The 22,301-nt window shown below is 39.2% G+C and overlaps 1 protein-coding gene across 12 annotated transcripts in view; it reads right to left on the bottom strand.

Annotated features, from left to right (window-relative positions):
- Window positions 1-22,301, bottom strand: part of Kiaa0825 (KIAA0825 ortholog) — a 420,702-nt gene that overhangs the window by 221,744 nt on the left and 176,657 nt on the right. For 11 of the 12 annotated variants that reach the window (XR_012449106.1, XR_012449105.1, XM_074077071.1 and 8 more), the window contains one exon: window positions 15,942-16,081. Coding sequence is in view for 10 of the 12 variants with exons in the window: in XM_074077071.1 (XP_073933172.1) it covers window positions 15,942-16,081 (140 nt within the window). In the remaining 2 variants the exon portion in view is untranslated. Of the gene's footprint in view, window positions 1-6,075; window positions 14,082-15,941; window positions 16,082-22,301 lie in introns of those variants that run through there. The other variant, XM_074077079.1, reaches the window with a different exon arrangement.

Genomic DNA, 22,301 nt, shown 5'->3' with positions numbered 1-22,301 from the left:
AAACATCTGTTCCATACAGATGTTTATTTGCTGTTGATTGTAAATGTGTCTATCCATCTCTTTTTCATTGCCTATGTCATTTCATCAATCTAGACTGTTCTCCTCTAATAAATCCCCATGATTTAATCAGTGAATTGACTGAGTTGACTGACTGCTCACAGTGTGTCAGTCATTGGACAAGATGCAGAGGCCTTCACCTTCCCAGGATTCATTGATATACACAATCAATGTATGCTTTTGGGGGGAGAAGTAGATAGGTAAGTAATAATCACTACAGCAAGGCAAGGGTAACTAAAGTGATTGTGAATCCTAGTTTGCCTGAAGTGGTCCTGGCTTATGTCTATTGTCTTGGCATACATACTACTCACATCCTCTTTCACTCTTACAAGCACACCAGTTTGAATGATAAACCATTACCTAATTGTAAGGCATTATGGAAATACACAGAATGATGGGCTACATTTTTTTCAGAGAACATAAGGAAGTTACAAAGATCATGTCCCAGCCAAGACTGTAATGAGTACAAGCATATAAAGATGACAATGTGAGGTGGAGAGTACTTTCCAGAAAGACAGAAGAGATGGCCTAATGGTGAGAAAACAGACAGCTGCTTAAGTGAGAGTGCTGTGAAGGGAGATGAAGCTAGACAATCAGAGTACGGCTGATCTAAGCTATGAGAACCATGCCACGACAATGCACATGGGGAAAGTGAGGTACATGGAATACTTATAATAAAATAATATTATGTCTACTACTACATAAATGTGACAAGATACTTCAATAAAATTTTGTTTTTAATTTTTCTCCCTCTGTTTTCCTTTGCTCCAGACTAAAGTGGTCTATTTCTCTTTACTTGCCTCATGATTTCTACAAATTGAATGAAGTCAGATGCCTTCCTAAATTTGAGGAAAAAAAAAAAGAAAGAAGAAAGACTAAATTGAATGGTGATCAGCCTGAGCATCATAAAGTAGCCATTCTGGTAGGCCAAAAAAAGGTAAAACATTGGCACTACCATGTGGTTCCCAGGGAAATCATATGTGTCCCATCAGAAGAGCAAGGATGAAAGTTTGGATGACTCTGTGACTGCAAAGAAGAGCGCTGGTATCCACTCGTTGGCAGTGCTCAGGAAGGCTTGTCCAGGTGAGGTACCAAGGGAAGTTTGGTCTCTACTACAGTCTCTTAGCCTCAAGGTTGCAGCTACACTGACTGCCTCACTTGGAGGAACCACGTGGACAGGGATAAAGTGCCAAGGTTGCAGAGGTCCTTGACCCAAAAGGGCTCAGGGAAGGAATGAACAGATGAGACATATGAAAGGACTCACTCACTCAGAAAGGGAATGACAAAACACATATCAAGAGGGCCAGAAGGTTGATGACCAACTGGCAAAATTTGATTTTTCTCGGCAAGTTTTATATAAAAGAGGAAGAGATTTAAACATCAAAAAACACTCTGACCTAGTTACAACCTTTTTATTTTTGCCACCTTGCATTCTTACCGCCAGTGTCCTTGACTAAGTATAAACTTTTTAGTGACGGGAAACCACTTAGCGTTCCTTCCCACTGTGATAGAGACATGGTGCACCTGCAGATTCCAACCTTGTTGGAATGCTGTTAAGCCACAGTGACCTTGTCAGACTGTGGCTTTTGGTTCCCAACAATAAAGGGCATCTATATAGTAAGCAGGGCAACCATACAACTTATGATTGATAAAACCTCCCTGGGAGTTCTGAATCACCCTGGGGTGATTCTTGGAGTGGGAGCCCCAAGAATGCCAAATAAGAATGGGGCTCAGAAGACTTAAAAAGTTGACTTGAAGATAATAAGTGGTTTTGATATTCTTTGCACATCTGAATTTATGAATTAAGATCCATGTCAGCTCTGTAAAAAGGAAGCTACTGTTCACAAAAGTACTTAATGTACTCCAAACATCACATAAGCTACTTTATATCTCATTTTATCTTCAAAATACTCTACAGAATGAATGCCAATTATCTGAGCCTTTCAGATGAGCAGAGTTAAATTGAGAGAAATGAAGTAACTTATCCCAAGTTCACAAAGATAGTAAAAGTTTGCCTGTGCTGTTTACAATTACACTATTATCCAAATTTCTCAAACTGTGTTTTCACATTTTATTGACAGTTACCTTGAAATGCTATGCACTAACTCCAAACCACGTATTTGGTATGTGGTAATGTATTGCCTTATGGCAAAAAAATCTCACATAGCATTCTACATTTTCACATACATTATTTCATTACATTTCTAATACTATTTTATTACATGAAGTTTTTATGGTATGCATTTTTATGTGTGATTGTCTTTAGTATCTTCCACCAGCCCCTGGAATAATGTTACATCCTTAATTAACATTTTGATGCTAAAGAAAGATCAAAAAGAAAGAATAAGTAGATCTTTTGAGTATTTTTGCTGTTGTTAGGTTTTGATCCACCTAGAAAGTGACTGTTTGGAATGACACCAAATTACTTCCCAGCCATAACATTCAAAGATTGCTTTTTTCTCAAGTCTCATTCTCTGCATAGTCCCTGTTCCCTTTCTCCCACTCCTTTGAAATCCCCTTCTCTCTCAATTTCCTTATGGCCATGCTCTCTCAGTTGCAGAGAATCTTATGGCATCTTTTTTCTGGTAAGCTCTTCCTCTCTTGCCATTTAGAACTGGGTTTAGCAAACTTTTTCTACAAAGGGCCAGGTAGCAAATATTGCACCTTTCGGTGAAGTCTATGTCCCAACTACTCAACTCTGTCCTTGCAGTACAAAAGCAGCCACAGACAATGTGTTTGCAAATGGTCAAGACAATGTTGGAATAAAATTACATTTACAAAAATGGGCGAGGGGAGGAGCATTTAGTGCATGGGGGCCTCCCTAGAACCTTGGCCTTGCCTTCTTCCAAGCTTACTGCTTTGTACCTGCTCAGTGACTCTGTTATCCTGTGATGCCAAAGATCCCTTTTGCACAGAATGTTTCAAGTTGTTCATGTCTGACCCCAGTCTTGCTCTTTCCTGCTCCTTTTTGTGTTCATATTTCTTCCAGGGCATTGCCATGCCCTGCTCATCTCCAGGTTGGTGCCTTAGCAATATTCATTCCTTCTCTGAATTGTTAGACATGATGAAATGAATATGTTCCTGCTGTCATCCTGCTCTTCATAATGAAACAAATGTTCATTTCTTCTGTCCTTTTTTCTCTGTTTCGAACACTATTAACATAGTTTAGGTTTTCTTTACCTCTTGTTTTAATCAAAACAATCCTCAGAATATGCAATAAACTCCTCTAGTTTCCTTTTAAAGTCCTGCATACTGAACACTTTACATATCTAGACTTCTTACTTCCTCTTACCTCTAATATTCCAAAATAATTAGTACTTTGAATTTCACTCATCACCTAATAAGGCCTGGCTGGAGAAAGACCTTCAGGCAGATTCTAGATTCTAAGATTCTAGATTCTAAGGTCTATGCCCCAGAAATCTGTTGAAAATCAAAACCTTTGCCAGGTTTTTCTTTACCTTTTGAATTTCTTACACTATTGGAGATATTCTTTTTTTTTTTCCCTAGCACTGAGGCTTGAACTCAGAGCCTCATGCTTGCTAGGCAGGAACTCTTATCATTTGAGCCACTCTGCCAACCCTATCAGGATATTCTTGGTTGTCTTTCATTCCTGATATTCCCTTATTCCTTTCGAGAAAATTCAGTCATGGCTCTTTTTTAAAATCCTACTTTTAAGTTAGTCCTGATAAGGTTCATAACACATAACACACCACCCAAAAATATGGCACCTGGGCATTTGGGAAAACAGTGGAGGTAGGAAAATCTTTCTGACTTTCTCCTGCCCTCCTCTCCTGAAGTAGGTGATAAAGAATTCTGACTTTTCTCTAATGTAGGTCATAAAATTCTCACTCTGGAGGTGCCCTATACCACAAGGAAAGGAAAATGCCTGTCTCTGAGGACACACAGAGAAAAATATGAATAAGCGGGCATTGTTAAGTTCTTGCTAGTTTATTGCATTAGATATAATCTCTTTGGCCAATCATACTTGTGCACAACTATCCTCTCTTCACCAAACCTGAGCATAAAAATATATAGGTTTTCCTATTTATTCTAGTTGCCATTTCTGAAAGCACCTGTGTGATGTAAATTTACATTAAATAAGTGTCTATGTTTTTGTCAATCTGCCCTATATTGTAGGTGCCTCAGCTATGAACCTTACAAGGGTGAGGAAGAACATTACTTTTTCTTGCTTATAGTTCCTTCCCTTTTCTTTCACATGTAGGTCTAGTCCTATCTTTTCTCTTTCTTTCTGCCTTCTGGATCAGACATTAGTTTTTCTAATACAAAATTCTCCAGGCATGTCTTTAAGATGTCACCAGTAGTTAAAGAGATAAAAATCAATGAGTTCTAGATCTACCTATAACATCACTTGTTCAAACAAACATCATCTACTTTGCTTTCTTCAATCAATAATCTTCCTAAGAGGTGCTTTCCCTTTAGTACATCTAGCCCAGGTCTGGACTCTCTTATTGTCCCCAGTAATGGGAGTCACACAGCTGGTCTCTTCCCACTCCTCATTCTCCCTACACTAAGGAAGGGGGTATGACTAGTCTGAGAGGTGAGTCTGGGGAGAAGAAATGGGCCTGGTTTGGGTTAGCCCAGTAATTTTTTTCTCCTTTGGCAGCCTGCCTGACAGCAGAAGTTTGTCCTCTGGCCTAATCTTCCCTCCATTAAGTCAGGTTTTGCCAAGGCAAAGAAGTCCTGGCGTTTTGAGCTCTGTTGGTAGTTTGGGGAGTGGTAAGTAGGGAGCTGTGGGCAGGAGGTGGGGAAGGGTTAGAGGGATGGAAATCAGTTTATTTCAAGACAGCAGTGTTGGCATATTTAAAACCTTACTCCATGACCCAGATTTTTTGTTGCTGTTGTTTTTTATTTTAAAGCCAGTAATAATACCAGTAGTAAAGCTGCTACTTCAAATTTCATCTGTCTTCTCCTTTATCAATTTGTTTTTTTGTGGGACTGAAGTTTGAACTCGGAGCGTCATACCTGCTAGGAAGGCACTCTACCACTTGAGCCATTCCGCCAGCCCTATCAATGTTTTATATTTTATAAAAACAAATATAAGATTTGAAAACAGATCTTTTTTCGATAACACTAAGGGCCCTTTTCACTGAAGACAATACTGTAAACTCCTTTTTAGAACTTGAACTTGTTTGTGCTTCAAAAGAGGGTTGGTATCAGGCAAAGAACTCAACCACCAACCGTCCAGGGGACCGTGTTTATTGCTAATAAAGATTTACACCTGCACGGCATACTGGTACTTTGCTTTCCAAGGCTGCTTAATTTTTACTTTCTACAAGAACGTTGTTAAAGACAAGCTCCTGTGGAGTCATGAGTTACCAAGATGGGCTTGGCAGCAATACCAAGGAGGAGAGTGCCATGAGTTAGGGAAGCTGATAACTCCATGCTAACAGCATTCTTTTTTTTTAATTCATATGTGCATACATTGTTTAGGCCATTTCTCCCCCTGCCCCCTGCCCCCTGCCCCCTCCATCTCTCCCCATACCCCCTTGCTTCCAGGCAGAGCCTGTTCTGCCCTCTTCTCCAATTTTGTTGAAGAGTAGACATAAGCGATAATAAGAAAGACATAGCATTTTTACTAGTTGAGATAAGGATAGCTGTACAGAGATTCCTAGCATTGCTTTCATGCGCAAGTCCTGTATGTGTTCTCCCCTTAGTGTGTGACCCAAGTCTAATATTACTGCATTTCCAACAGCATTCTTAACCAAAGAGAAAAGCCCCACAGACACTTTCCATGAAATATTGAGAGAGAGAGAATAGAAAATACAGCATTTAAAATAAGGATGCAAAATCTAAAACATGCCAATAATAAATTAACCCTAGAAAAAAGTAGAGTATCAAAAATAATTTCAAGAAAATACTAAATTTGAATGTCAACCTAATTCAAAAGTAACAAAAATAAAATTAAAATCTGATTTGAAAATTAATTTAATATTTCACTTCATTGTATAAAAAACTAATGATTATAAAGACAAAATCTGCTTTTAGGATATTGCCCACTTAAGAATCTACACATGCCAGAAGCTTGTGGCTCGCTGTAATCCTAGCTACTAGGAGGCAGAGATCAGGAAGAACACGGCTTGAAGCCAGCCTGGTCAAATAGTTTGTGAGAATCTATCTCAAAAAAAAACCATCACAAAAAAGGAGCTGGTGGAGTGGCTCATGGTGTAGGCCCTGAGTTCAAACCCCAGTACTGAAAAGTAAAAAAATCAACACATTCAAAATCTACAGTTACAGCAATTTTGAATTATATAGTATAGTGCACTATTGTTTATTACATTCTCTACACTGTATAAAAACTAGAGTTTATTTCTTCTGTCTCACTGAAATTTGAGGCAGTAGTTATAGGGTATAATGTGATATTTTGATATACGTTTCACAGTGTTGAATTAACAGATGCAGATCCTCAGATTGTGCTGAGAAAAGACCATAACGTGATGACCACCAAGAACAGGGGAACTAACTGCCCTACTTTCTGTGCCTGTTAGCCTTAGGGAGTAACTTTTGTGTTGCCACTCTGCTCCTCAACCAACTCAAAGTCCTTTAGACAGCCATATAATGTGGAATTGAGTAATTTCAAAGAGAAATTACTTCTTGAGGCAGATACCAAGCCCACCTGTCCAGTAGGAATGTAGTCAGCCCTTGGGAGAGAAGCTAAAAGTGCCATGCTGGGACCATGTGCAAGTCTCTTCTTCTGATGACCGCATTGCAATGGAGCAACAAGGACATGATGAGAACCTGGGTGCTGCACAACGTTCTCCATTAGGGTTGGTGATTACAGGCCAGGGGACACCTCCAGTCTGCCTCCTGTTTTTGTGTGGCCCTCAAAGCCAAGAATGGGTTTTATATTTTTTAAATGGTTGAAAGAAGAAATCAGGATAGAGAACATTTTGCAACATGCAAAGATTAAATGAAATTCATATTTTACCATCTGAAACTAAAGTTTCATTGGAACATAGCCATGCTTATTCACATATGCAATGTCTGTAGCTGCTTTCATGCTACAATGGCAGGGTTCTGTCAGGGCTCACAACATGATACCCAGAACATGCCAACTTGGTGTGCTGAGTATTTTAAACTGAAGGAAGCTGAGAAGACCACAGAAGCAGGAAGGTCGCTCTCTGACGTTCTCCCTCCATCCTCCACTGAAGACCCTACGAGTGTCCTGCCCTACACACAGAAAGAAGAAATGCCAAACCAAGAGACCAGAAGAATCTGAACAAGCAGGCCTGTTTAAGCTCCCCCAGCTCATCACCATCAAATCGTTCACTCCTGTCTTCCAGCAATGCTCCTGCACGACTGTCCATGAAAACGAGTCTTCACTTCTGCAAGTTTTTGAGTCCCATAAAAGCTAAGTTAAATACATCTGTTTTGTGTTTCTCTTGTTAACCTGTCTTTCATAATAGAGGTCTCAGCTCTGAACCTTGCCAAGTTGAGAAGATTGTGCTTTTTGTCCCCTCAGTTTGCTGGTCATGATAAAGATTGTATATTCTATCAGACCTAAAATATTTAAAACATGCCCCTCCTTTTTTGAATTGAGATCTTGCTATGTAGACCAAGCTGGCCTTAAACTTGTGACCCTCCTGCCTCAGCCTCCTCAATGCTCGGATTACAGGTACAAGTTGTCATGCCCGGCTACAGGGTCCTTTATAAGTAAGAAGTTCACCAACATCTGTTCTAGAATACTGGGAGAAAGAATTCATATGTTCCAAATGCCCAACACTGAAAAGACCACCTTACATCGACTTCCTATCACTCATAGTGAAAGTAGGTGTCCGCCCTTAGAGCAGCCTCTTTATCACTCACTCTGTCACTCATACGCTATCAGTCACTGTTCTACAGAAGCACTTCACTGTACTTATTAGAAGCTGAACTTTTTCATTTTTATATTTGTTTATTTTATAAGGTTTGTCCTCCCCACTTTATGCCAGGAATCAGTCCCCCAGAATTTAAGGTATGTGAAGGCAGTCTGGCATGCCATGCCGACCAGTATGTCCAGCCAAGAGTAGTGCCTGGTTGATGCTTGATGCCCACCAACATGAGTTGGATGGAGAACCTGGTCATAAGATCACATAGCCAAACATTTTCAGAAGTTGACTCAGAAGAATATCAGTTCTTCTTTCTGAGAAGAATCATCTCCATACAGTCTCCTGTTTTCATTTTTGAAGTCATTTAAAAACAACAGACTTTCAGAAAATAATGGCTCTTCTTTCTTTTAACAAGGGTCGCTGAAACATAAGTGGGCAATTTACTCAATTTCTCTGTATCTAAGTTTTCTCATTTGCAAAATGGTTCTAATAATTTAAGGGTCATAAATGAAATAATATGTTAAGTTACTTTGAGTTGCTTGGGGGAAAATGCTGCAAAAATTAATGATAATAGTATCAATTGTAACATCATGCCCAATCATTTTATGTATGACTACTAGAAGCACATTAACTACTAAAGAAGATACATGTTCCTATGGCCATATTAGACATTTTATAAGTACCATAAAGAGATAGGATATAAAATATTTCAACTACTACCAAACCAGATTATATCTGATTCTGTGTGGGTGAAATAGCAAAATTCATACAGTTAATATCCCATGCCACATGCAAAGACACTCAAGAAGTGCCAGTTGTATGCAACTGGGAAATACTTACCTGTCCTAGTTCTCATCTGCCCGTGCATGACAGCTGTTAGGGCAACACCCTCATAGGCACAAAGATGCCCAAAAAACAGAAATTTGTCTCTTAGGACACTTAAATTCATGCTTGGAAAGAATGGGAAAGTTACTGAGAGGCAGAAAAATACATTCATTGCCTAGACAGCACAGGAGTAATCAGGAAAGAAAAATGAAAGGCATATTTTTCCAGGCATTCAGTATAAAGGAATGGAAAGAATCTAATACAAATTAAGAGGCTGCTAAGTACTAAGTAATGCACTGAGTGCCGAATGTTTCCTTACCCTTGCAAAGCTCAAATGACTAAAGTCAATATTAATAACCATTAGAAATGAGGAAAATGAAGTTTAGAGAGATCACAAAGCTAATGAATGAAAACAGAATTATTGTTATGGAAATTTAATTGGCCTCCATTCATTGCACATGTATTTTAAGCACATTCTATGTGCTGGGGATCAGTCTGAAGTAGGATAAACCAGGTCAGATACTAGGGACACAATGGTGAATGGTCTCTGCCTTTCTGGAACTCACAGTGGCTGAGACATTAAACACATTGAGGTCAGTTGACCTTTCACTTAAAATTGTGACAAAAAGAAGTATGATGGGACTTCACTCAGTTGGGATGATCAAGAATGACTTCCTAGGAAGTACAAGCTGAAAGGAAGGGGAGAGGAAGGAAAGGAGGGAGGAAGAAGGAAGGAAGGAGGGAAGGAAGGAAAGGAGGAAAAAAGGGAGGAAAGGAGGGTAGAAAAGATAATTCAGAACTGTCAGTCAAAGGAAGAGGAGTAAGGTTCTAGGTGGGGAAAAGAAAATTTCAAAGGCTCTGTAGCAAGAAAAGAACTTGGCCTATGGGACAATTAAAAAAATCATTGGTCTTTTTTTTTTTTTTGGCGGTACTAGGGTTTGAACTCAAGACTCAAGGCCTCACCTTTGCCAGGCTAGGCAGGTTTTACCACTTGAGCCACTCCACCAGCCCTATTTTTTTTTTTTAATCAGTTTTTCGAGATAGGGTCTCAAGAGCTATTTGCCTTGCAGTGGTTTTGAACTGCAACCCTCCTGATTTCCGCCTGCTGAGTAGCTAGTAGTATAGGTGTGAACCACTGTTGGTGGTTTCCTTCCTTCCTTCCTTCCTTTCTTCATTTCTTCTTTTATCTCTGTCTCTCTCTTTCTCTCCTTTCTTTTTGGTGGTACTGGTGTTTGAAATTAGGACCTCACACACTTGCAAGACAGGTTCTCCACCACCATGGCTCTAGCCCTTTTGTGCTTTAATTATTTCTTTTGGATAGGGTCTTGTGTTTTTGCCCAAAGCTGGATTTGGACTACAATCCTCCTATCTACCCTTCCTTGTAGCTGGGATTACAGTTGTTTGTCATTACACCCAGCTTGTTAGTTGAGATGGGATCCCATTAACATTTTTGTTGGCTGGCCTCAACCATGATCCTTCTGATCTGTACCTCCCAAGAATCTGGGACTGCATGTATACATCACCACACTTGACTTTTTTTTTAAAGGTAAAATTGACATTTTATTCATTTGTACTTAAACTATCCAAACTTATGCTGCTTTATCATGATGCAGTCAAGCATGAAACATCTTTCTACAAATATTAATGTAGTACTTGACATGTTCAGTAACGAACTATAGAAATGATTCCTGAAAGCACGGTCAGTGGTGTTACAGCAGCTGTCTCTTTCTTTAAGACACTTCTTCTGGAAGATTGCTGTTGCAAATATACACATCTCTGATGCACAGACTGGACAAGAGTCTGCAGGACCCTGTGTGGGAACATGCTGGACTGGTGGACAGGGGATGACATGAACTGGACAAGCTGGTCATAGAGAAGTCTGTGAGGTGCTGCTGGGGCCTCAAGGAGTAGGGATCTTATCTTAAGTAGCAGGCAGCTATTAACACTTAGTAGCTGGGAATGGACACAGTCAAATAGGTATTTGAATTAAATGATTCTTATTGACTGCTGTGAGCTTCCTGATAAAATGGTTTGTAAGTATTCTTAAGTAACTTGTGTCTCCTCCTAAGTTTAAATACAAGGATGAAGCAATTACTAAATCCTTTGCCTCCTGTAGCAACAGATACCTTGTCTAACAAGTGTCCTCGCCAGTCAAAATGTTATTCAGGTCTCAGCAGCAGTAGAAGCATCACCGCCCTGGAGTCCATTGGAAACCCTTGCATCAACTCGAGCCCTACCCACGAGCTACTGAGCCAGAATCCCCAGCTCTAGCAGAAGCCCCAGGCGATGCGTGTCTGCATGTTGACCGTGAGAAGCCTTGGGTGATGTAATCACACCACCCCACAACCCTCAGGAGACTCATGATGACTGTTTGTGAGACTGTAATTATTCTGAGGAGCCTGTTGATGTCTCCAGGCTAGTCCATCACCATTCCCGGACAGGAGCCTGGGAAAGGACTAGGTAAAAAGCATGCCAATGCTGTTCTACTGCTCCTTGTAAGAAGAGGGTACAAATTTGACAAAGAAACAAACATCGAATAAATCAGAGTCCTGGAGGACAGATATCATTACAGGCAAAAGCAGCCTATGACATCAGTGTTGTGGAACTAAGACAACCAAAATGGGGCACAGTTTTACCTTAGGTCACCTCCTTTAAGACTTCATAAATGACATCTGGTTGTAACTATAAAATGGTATACACACATGCATTCCCATGTGCAGTAAAAGGCCAAGTTTCTGTCATAATATGCTTCCTACTACAAAACGATTAGGATGCTATGACTATGAAATAACAAGATTTACATTAGTTCATTCATTTTAAGTCAACTGTCACTTGGTAGTGGCCACTGCCCTTCAGCTATAATTTTCTCTAGTTCTGTTCCCTGATTATCTTTCAGCAACTTTGTAACAAGGTTGAAAAGTACAAAATGCATTACTAAAATTATCCATTGTGGCGATTCCCATTTGCTCCGCTGAATCGTAAAACAGTGTTATTTGGTCAAGATTCTGTGGCTCTGCTTGGATGCCATGTGGTGTAGACAATGGAAGCCAGTTGCCTGGATCCAGGCCTGCTTTGCCACTTACTCAGTGTGTGACTTGGATTTTTCCAAGTCTCAGTTTCCTCATCTGTTAGATGGAGGTGAGAACTGTGCTTATCACAGAAAGCGGTTATGGGGATTCAGAGCGTGAGCACATTTAAAGCACTCGAACACAATGTCTGGAACATGTTAAATATTATGTATTTGCTCTCTCACTGTTGTTACATTACAGCTCAGTATCACCAGAGGCCTACAAGTTTCACTGGCAATCACTCTTGGGGCAATGGGCAAAGGAAAACATGTCAGTTGCACTTCATTCAAATATCACTAGCAGGAAAGGTCACCTGCTGACAATTGGGAAATTGCCAAATATTTGTTCCTTTGATGCTGCATGTAAAGAAACCAATAAGGCCAGGTGGTCTCCGCAAGGTAATTAACAAAATGATTGCGCTGAGCTTTTTTAATGTCAGTAATCCAAAATAATGCCTTACAATTTAAAAATCTTCTATAAACATTTGTAGATGAATTGTTTTTTTCCTCCCCCTTTGGTTTCAAGATGGCCTAATTTAAAATCAACAAGCATTACCTTCTCATGCCAACTGAACTGGACCCAAAGAGTGCTATAACCTAGCTAGCATGGAAATCATTTTATTTTTATCAAATTGTAGCAAGGTAATCATCCCCTCCCAGTGCTGTACGTTTTTATACAAGAGGAATTGTTATCTAGGGCAAAAATACAATTCTGTCTCTCAGAAGCTCACGGCCTATGGAGCACACATTATAACAAATTTACCATTCATTTATTTTTCTACTTTCTGACCCTTAGGGAAGATAACCACCTCCCTATGTGTTCTGCTGATTGTTTTACAGCAAGTAGAAATTCTGATAAATCATCTTCACAGTCCAAACTCAAAAGCTAAAGCCATCACTCTCACTTTCCCTATGGGATAGTTTTAATCTTTATATTATATGGTTATTTATCAAGGAAAAAACTGTGCCTAACAAAATTCAATAATTGCTTATTGAATGAAGAAAATCTTTTTTAAAAATCATAAAAAATGCACCTGCTCTTATTCTGAGCCAGTTTAACCCAAATTAAATGTTATCAGTTAGACAAAAGGGCATTACCTCTCATGAAAAGCATGTAATCATGTTGCTTCAAATACCTAATTCAGATATTTCACACTAAAATTTGGCTTTACTAAAAAAATATGGTCAAACTTCTAAATTACCAAATGGTGTTCTGAATACTGTGAGGTTTATAATCAAATGAAAAGAAATTTCAGCAAAAATGTTACAAATTTATTTTTGTGTACATAATTTCCAGTTAATAAGATTCCATGACTATATTACTTCGATTGGAGCTTAATACATTGGTCAATCAACTAATTAGTAAATTCTGTCAATTTATTCTCCATTTATCTTTATATTGAAACAAACTTCAATATAGGACAATACCAGGCCAGCCACATAACCTAGCGGCCCTTGTAAAAAAAAAAATGGGTATTTGAGCAGTTAGGTAAATACAATGCTGTATTCCACAGAAACCACAACTGAACATGGTGTAATAGGATGAGCCTCTTCTAGATATATGTCACATATATAAGAAGGTGGGCATCACTTTTTGATAAGAAAATGTGGAATTTATTTTTAAGAAAACATAGGCAGTTAAATATATTTGCTCTTCCTGTAATTAGTGGCTATATTGATATAGTCAAATGGTTTGTTTGATCCCAGTTGATTATCCAGTGTTCTACAAAATTCTATCAATAGGAGACCATTTCTCTTATGGGACTGACTTGAGTGTCAGTAGTTATATCAAAGTAACTCTCAGCTGTATCAGATGTTATCCAAGTCAGGCAGCCACCTTGCCTGAAAGCTCAGAGGATAAAATTCACAGCTGCTCTAGTCACTTACATAAAACAGTGCGGTATTTGCATAAAAATTATGAATCTCCTCCTGTAAATTTGAAAATATCTCTAGATTATTTATGATATCTAACACAATGCAAATGCTATGCAAATAGTTGTTATATTCTATTGTTTAAGGAATAAATGACAAGAAAAAGATGTCTGAATGTGTTCTGCACAAATGCAATTTTTTCCAAATATTTTTAAACTCCAATGTCCTCATTTTTTTTAACACAAAGATAACAATGACATTGTATTAGCTTTCTGTTGCTGTGACAAAATACCTGAGAACATCAACTTCAAAAGAGAACGTATTTTGGCTCCAGAGGTTTCAGTTCTTGGTCACGTGGCTCTACTGTTTCTGGGCTGTGGTGAGGCCGGATCATAGTGGAGAACGAATGTATGGTAGAGCAGAGCTTCCCCTCACTGTGGCCAGGGAGCAGAGACAGTGCAAGGAAGGAAGGAGGTAGGGCAAAGATATGGTCTCCAAAGGACCCACTCCCTTCAATTAGGTCTCACTTCCTAAGTTTCCATCACCTCCCCCATAGCCCATCAAATTATTTACCCAGCAGTGGAATAGAGCACTCCTGATCCCATCACTTCCCAAATTCTCACTACTGAAAATTGCTGCACTGGGGACCAAGCCTTCAGCACATGAGCCTTTATGGACATTTCAGATCCAACCCATAAAAAGTGTATACTTCATAAGGTTACAAGAAGAATCAAATTATATAATAAATGTAAAGTGTCTAGCATATTGGCTCACACCTAATAAGTGCACAAAATGTGGGTTATATGAGGAATAAGTTTCACCTTAGGAGACAGGAGTTACAGCCCGGAGCTAAAGAAATTGCTTTCAGGTGAAATTTGTGAGATTTCAGACACAAGCAATATTGCCTGGGGGCGGAGAGGGAAAATCAGATTGAGGGCTCAGGAGAGGGATAATCTCTGCACCCCCTGCTCCAGCACAGCGAGGCCTGGGGAGTTCTGGTGAGATTCCTGGTCTTATGGTTTTGAGAGCATCAGGGAGCTAACAGTCTCACAAGAAGTACCTTTCTTTCATGTTTATTTCTTTTAGGAAACAAACACCAAGGTGAACAGAAGAGAGGAATATACTGGTCCTGAGTAGATGTGAGAAACAAAAAATGACCAGAAATGATTGGATTGGACAAGATCATGCTGTGTACCACATTTGTACACCAACAGGCTGGTAAGAACTGGAGATGTTTACTTTATTCATATTTAAATATAACAATAGAAGGCAGAGCATAGGAAGGGTAAAGAAAGTAGCCAAGATAAAGGACACTGCAAGGTTTAGGGCAGAAAGAAACCAGTGTGAGACAGGACAGCCAGAGATCTGGAGCATCACCCAGCCTTTGCAGACTGGAAGAGGCCACATTGTCTGGGGAAGGTCTTTTAAGCAGGAAAAATGGACAAGCCAACGTGTACTTCCTCCACCAAAGGTGTGCTTCAGTGACAATGAATGGAAAAGGGCTGGTGGGTAGGTGATATGTGGGAGAAAAGGTTGGCAAACTAGACGTGGGTTATTTTGAATGGTGAAAGGGCCTGAATTTGATCCTGCAGGTGATGGGGAGCTAGAGAAAACTAGTGATTGAGAAGACTCATCTGGATTGGTGTATAGTGTAGAACAGAGGTATGAAAATGGTTAGAAGACTCTTCAGAGAAGTCGGCAAGCAATGGGCTATAATTTATATTGACATAATATTACCACTTTCTAAAATAGCATTTACAGAGAAAAAAGAAAGTCTAATTAAAGAAGTATGGTCATCCATTACTCCTCAGTTTCCATCATAATTCTCTCCTGATTTACTTCTCCAGGCCCCAATGGATATTGTTGTAAGCTACAGTTTGCTCACCTACAAGCTACATAAGCACTCTTTCAGACATGCTCAAACTTCTACTGCTGCTCTAATGCAATCCCTCTCTGTCTCTTCATTTATTTATTGGTTAATTCATGCTTGTGCTTTAGAAATTATCTTAGGCATTTCAAATCTTGAATATTGATACATTTCTATTTAATGGTAGTTTTGATAGAACAGTGTCAAACAAAATATTATGTTCCCTCATTCACAAAATGAGGGAAAAAACAATCAAATAGGTTGGTAATGCGAGTCAATAGTTTGCCTGCCACTGACCTTGTGGGCTACTGATATATGTGGTTGACTTACATCCTTATGCCAGTATTTGAGAAGGATAAAAAGTGTCATTCAATTCGAGTCATAACTGGGTTTTTCAAGGACATTCTTCTTAACTACAAATACTCACTTGAGCTCTTCAACAAGATTCTCGGTAAAAGGCCATCATTACACAGTAGGGTTTCCAGAAGAAGGTTCCAGTTACAACCTGGCTGGGATAAGAGCAGTTTCAATTGACCCTCAGCATTCAGTCCTCCAGCTGATGGCGTCCTTTCAAAATGCAAGATAAAGATGGAGTAATGAGGTTAATTTATCTATGAAATTAATAGCCTTAAAGTACAGATGTAATGCTAACTCCTTTAAATGTCAATTCCTCCCAGATTACTCTGAAAATGCTTTCGTGCTTGCTTACTTTAGGATTGCTCAGGGAAGGAATTACATTTAATCTCAACTAGCTAAAAGCAAATTAACACTTGGTAGCCTGCCAAATTTAAAACTGATACAAAATAACCATGCCTAATACCGTGTCTATTTTTGTTTCATGAAGAAAAGAAAAATCATTTATGCATTGATTTTGAATGTCTTTATTTGTTCATTCACCAAAACATAATGAGTACCTACTATGTGCTACTAACTCCTTTTGTTATTTATGGAAAGAAGTTACAATAGGTTTTGGCTTCTTTGTAATTTGCTTATTCAAACTTCTGTCAAGGGTCAACCATAATCTAATTATTTTAATATACAAAGCCTTAAATCAACTTGCAATTATCAGAACTGCTACTAACAGTCACCCTGCTAGCTACTTAAGTGATCATTTCATCAAAGAGAAATAATTCCAAGGTAAATAAGTTTCTACTTGCAAAATTGTCATCAGTGTTGAAGAGAAAATCAAAATTAGGTCCCCCATGTCACCACTTTTATTTATCTGTGTATCAGCAGGCTATCAGAAAGTAAAGTAGGAATTGAAAACTGATAAAATTATGGCAAATTAACTTACAACAACAACAAAGACAGGAAATAGTCTAACACTGTCGGTGGCAGCCACAAAGATTGTAAGTATAGCGTGGCATTGGGAAGGAAGAATATGAATGGAGAAATGCAGAGGTGTGACTAGAAGGATCATGTGCTTCAAAGGGAACAGAGAGAGAGGGAGAAAGGGGAGAGAAAGAGAGAGAGAGAAAGAGAGAGGGAGAGAGAATGCAGTGGGTATTGCCAAGAAACCATGTGCAGCACTGTTGTTAGCAATGGCTCCCTGAGTGGTGACCTCGTTTTTAAGGTTTGCACACCAGACCAGCAGCATCAGCAAGTGAAATTACTTGAGTTTCATCCCATCAGAAATTCTGGAGATGGCTCCCAGAAATTTGTGTCTTAACTAGCTGAGTTTCAAAAAAAAATTCTAATGTATGCCAAGGGAGTGCTCTCTGGAGCAAGGGAGAACCAGAACCATAGCCTCTTCTTTCATGCCTCCAGGCCTTTGCATTACAGGTCAACTTTGCAATGGACTTAATGTCTGTATTGCCCCAAATTTCATATGTCAAAAACCTAATTTCAATGTGATGTCTTCTGGAGATGGGCTCCTTGGGAAGTAATTGGGTCAGGAGGGTGGAGCCCTCATGAATGGGATTAGTGTCCTTTTAAGATGAGGCCTGAGGTTAGGTATAGTAGCTCATGTCTATAATTCCAGCTTCTCAGAAGGGGAAGCTCAGAAGGATCACAGTTTGAGGGCAGCCTGAGAAAAAAGTTAGGAAGACCCCATCTCAACTAACAAGTCAGACATGGTTGCATATGCCTGTGGTCCTGTGATCCCAGTCATGTGGGAGATACATATAGGAGGATTGTAGTCTGAGGTTGGTACCAGACACAAATGTGAGACCTTATCTGAAAAAGGGCTGGGGGCATAGGTCAAGTGGTTGAGTGCATGAGGCCCTGAGTAAAAGTCCAGTACCACCAAAAAAAAAAAAAAGCCAAAGAGCTAACTTGCCCTTTTTCCACCATGAAGAACAAATTGGCTGTTGGCGACCTGGAAGAAATCCCTTATTAGAACCTCATGTTGGACTTCCAGCCAACATTGGAAATTAATGCCTGATGTTTATGCCATCAGTCTATGTCATATTCGATACAGTAGTTGGAGCTAAGACACTAATTCATCCAATGAACTCCCTAGAACCCTTTCCCTTTATCTTAATCCCAACCCAACCGTTAATTAGTAGCAAAAAATCCCACTTTCTCAGAAAAGTCTTCACTAGAAATTTCTCTTCATAGTGGTCTCTCTTATTTAGAATTAAAACATGGCAAGTATACACAGTTTAGCACTTTATTATTACGTCGATTAAAAGTTTATCTCTTCACCCAGATTCAAGCCTCCTGAGAATATACTTCCTAAAGCTTCTACCACTGAACAAAGTATAGTTAATGGGTCTATAAATGTTAGCTGATTGACTTACCTGCATATTAGTGGGTAGGCAAAGTCTTCTTAAAAAGAAAAGAAAGGACACTTTGCCAAAAGGCTGATTTTAAGCAAAAAGAGAAGCTTTGAAGATACAAATGAAGAAATTTCAAAGCACTTCTCCCTTGACTTGGCATTTGTAACGTTTCATAGCCTTGTGAAGTACAAAATCCTTCAGGCTGCCTTTGAACTTTGGACTAACTCAGCATTCCAATGAGGAGCTCTGATAAAATAGCTGGAAACAGGATGACTCCTTGGGCACCTGGTGGGCAGTGTTAGATGGGTAACTTCTGCCGTGGGGGTGGTGAGGAGAGGAGTTAGAGTTACTTAACCCTCACGCTAAGGAATCAAGTGCACCACTTCAGAGCATCCCAAGAGTACTCAATTACTTTCCTGTATTGGTCTGCTTCTTGCAGAATTCCAAAAATGGTGCCAAAAGACACAGTGGCCATCTCTACTTCTTCCAGAACTTCAGGTGCTGACGTCTAGAAGGAACTTTAGGGCACAGTGGATGAAAATAGGTAGCAGTAAGTTGTGTATTAGAACTGATTTGCTGTTCGAACACTTCTTACCTTCATATTATGCTTCAGTTAAGTGCTGATCTAAGGCTACAAGTGAAAGACTGAGTTTGGCTGAACTGTAGGGAGGTGGATCTTCGAGATACAGTCTGAAGAAGGAGATAGCAGCTGGATCATGGACGGCCTTATTATCCCAAGGTGGGGATTTTGAACCTGTTGAAGAGTTTGTGTGTGTGTGTGTGTGTGTGTTTTAAGGCAGAGGAGTTTCCTGATCCATTTGCAGTGTGGAGAATGGATTGGAGGCGGTTATTGTTTTTACTCAACCCTTCAGTCATGTAATGAAACAAACCAATTTGAATGTCATTTCTTTCCACTGTATCAGAATACCTGGTTATAAATAAAATCTCTCATTTACCAGATGGGAAGCTGTTTGTTGAAATGTACCTCAATTCTCGGATCTTTCCACTTATCACAGATTTTGAAATGTACAGTGGAATGACTCATGATGAGGAAAAATAAAATTGCACAAACATTCCTCAATCACCAATAAATGCATTGAGGAGTCTGTGTCGGGCATATGGAAAAGCATATGTTTCCTCATCCTTTGAGCTGGTAGAGCTGTGAAAGTGAGATTAGCCTCAAAAGATGACAGAAAGGGAAATTTTATATATATGTATGTATCAAATATGTACATGTTGAATTCCACTATGATACAAAGAGAACAAAATTTTACAAACCCAACAGAAGTTATGCATCTTGTATTGGAAGACTGCATGAATTTATGGCTGAGCTGAGTTAAGATCATATTCTAATAAATTCTATACTTCTGAGGCATAATTTTGCCTAAGGATTTTTCAAATCCAGGTAGTAATGGGGTTCAACCTTATTGATGTACGAAACTAACGAACTGCGTCTATAGAATCATCATGAAAAATCTTAACTCCATTCATCAAGTAGTTCACTTATAATTTCTGCAGTTTTTGATTTGTACTCATACTATACGAAGAATGTTTAGGAAAAAGAATCTTAGCTACATCAGTGAGTACTCTGTTGACTTCCAACTCTACTGTAAGGCCCAGGCCAAGAGAATGAGTCATAGGAGGTTCAGACTTTGACACGAGCTGACTTACTGCTCAAATCACATAACAATGGGGTTCATTTATCCTACATATATAAATCACAGAGAAGCTGCTAGACTAATAGAACATTAGGATGGAGTCTAAAATGCACAGTTTTGGGATTACATGCAACGATATTGGGGCACTGTCCTTCAGGATTTGATATTTACTTTGAAGCAACGAGTGAACTTTTGGTCCTAACAGATGAACTACATGGGTCTACAAACCAGGAGGTGAAAGTAAAAGGGGCCCCTCACACCAAAGCTACTGATGATCCACTTAGCAAATATGTTTTCTTTCCCATAATCCCCTACAGACTGTATAGAAGGGGAGGCCTTGGTTCCCATGGTAAGATGGGGTGTACACACCTCTAACAGGGGACCATTTAGCGTTCCACCAAACCTAAAATTACAGTTGCTATTAGGTCATTTTTGGCTCCCCATGTCAGGAGTCTATCAGGCAACAAAAGGAGTAAGTATATTGGCAAGGGTAATAACCCCAATTACCATAAGGAGCGAGGGTTGCTGCTGCGTGAGATGAGCAGGGAAAGGACCTGTGAGCAAGGTGATTCATTAAGGCATCTCTTGAAACTTTCATGACTGATAAGAGCCATATACAAGAGACTGCAATCTGATAAGAGAATGGTAACCAGGGTTTTAACTCATTGCAGATGAAGGTCTTAGTGATTCCACTGGGTAACCAACATAAATCAGCAGACCTGATGGCCACTGGTGAGAGGAAGATGGAATAGGTGGTGAAAGGATGTGATGATAAGCATCACCTACAGACTCAGAAATAACTGCAGCAGGGAGTGCTCTAGCTTGTCTCACTAACTTATCCATATTAAACTGAAAAAAAAAGATATTGTGACCAGTTGTCACCTGGAGGAATCATGATAGGACTCAGAACTAAACACGAGGAAGGAGTGATCTCAGTGGGGCAGGGGTTGACCATAGACGATGCTGTTAATGGCCGTACATCCTCTCAGTTCAACTGGACTAACCAAGGGAGGATGGATGCTTAGAACTTGCATTTCTCTACCTTCCAGCTAGACAGACTGTTAATGCCAGGGAACTAAAACCTCTGTGGCAGCTCTCAACCAATGACTGGTGGGATTTGAAGTAAAAATCCCTCAGCATCCTTGCTCCTTTACTAGAATGACTTGAAAGATACATTTTTAACACTAGGTTTTCAGAACTCTCCCAGAAGGTTTAAGTCCCATTCACTCCTTTAATAGTTGACTCGAATTATTGCACAAATCTTTCTTTGCTTGACTAACCCACTCCTCTTTCAATGTTCCCTCCACTAAGAAAGTAAACTATTTTCATTTGAATTTTTGTCACAGGATCTGCTTCTTCAGAAAATCCAAACTGAAACATCTTAATCCTTGTTTCAGGAATATTGAGAAAATAGTCCAAAGTCATTTAGCTAATAAATTAGACTTCTGAACTTTGAGCCCAGGTCTTCCTGGTTTCAAACACCATGTTCATTCCATTACTCACGTTGTTTCCTCCGTTCGACCTGATGGATATTTGGTGGCTAAGTTGTATTTCTGATATTGAGGATTTGGGGCTCTATCCAAACTCCTGATTGGAGATACCAGGTTTTGATTCAAAATCAAGTTTATGAATTAAGGACTGCATCCTAACTTAGAGCCAGGTTGTTCAAGGTACCTAAGTATTGATTTCAACCAGATGATTCTTGGTGTGGATTGCTGGGCCAAATTTATACCAAAGACCATAAGTTACGTGAGTCAGAGAACAAAGGCAAGAAGACTAAAGAGAAACTGAGAATGAAAGCCCTAGTGTGGGAAAGCAAAAGTGAGGGGAGACTGAACCGGTCTTGGTTTTCTATAACTTATTCCTCAAAATCTTTCTAAGAAAAGAAGCAAAGAAAAATATTTAAAGTAATTCTGTAATATTTCTCCAAGAAGATAATTTTAGTACCTGAGGAAAAAAGTTACAGGGAAAAAAGAAACCCTCAAAATATTTTCTTCATCACTTTAACCAAAAATGTGAAAACTATATGTAGTTTTAGCACTGGAAAAATGTGTATATATTTAATCTCTATAATGGGTATAGCCATGTCTCTACAGTCTTTATAGTTAAGAGAATTGATTAAGTAGAAATCAGGCAATGTTTACCTGCAAACTTACAGAGAAAATTTGCCTTGATTTTTAAAATAGCTTTGCCCACTCATACAGATGGAGATTCTAACGAGTCTGGTGTTTTTAAGGTTAATTGTATCTATGCTACCTGTGAAGAACTCAGAGGATAGGAGTACGTAGGAGGACGTGTGCTGATTTCTTGATTTTAGCAGAATGAACTCATTTTATAAAAATCACCCAAATATAACATTCAAAATCCATAAGTCCATACTTCAATGTTACAAAAATTAACACACCCCAT

Source organism: Castor canadensis, chromosome 6 (assembly GCF_047511655.1).
Source record: "Castor canadensis chromosome 6, mCasCan1.hap1v2, whole genome shotgun sequence".
In the NCBI taxonomy this organism is placed as follows: domain Eukaryota; kingdom Metazoa; phylum Chordata; class Mammalia; order Rodentia; family Castoridae; genus Castor; species Castor canadensis.
The sequence above is the reverse complement of the archived record's forward strand: the minus strand, read 5'-3'. Positions and strand labels throughout refer to the sequence as shown.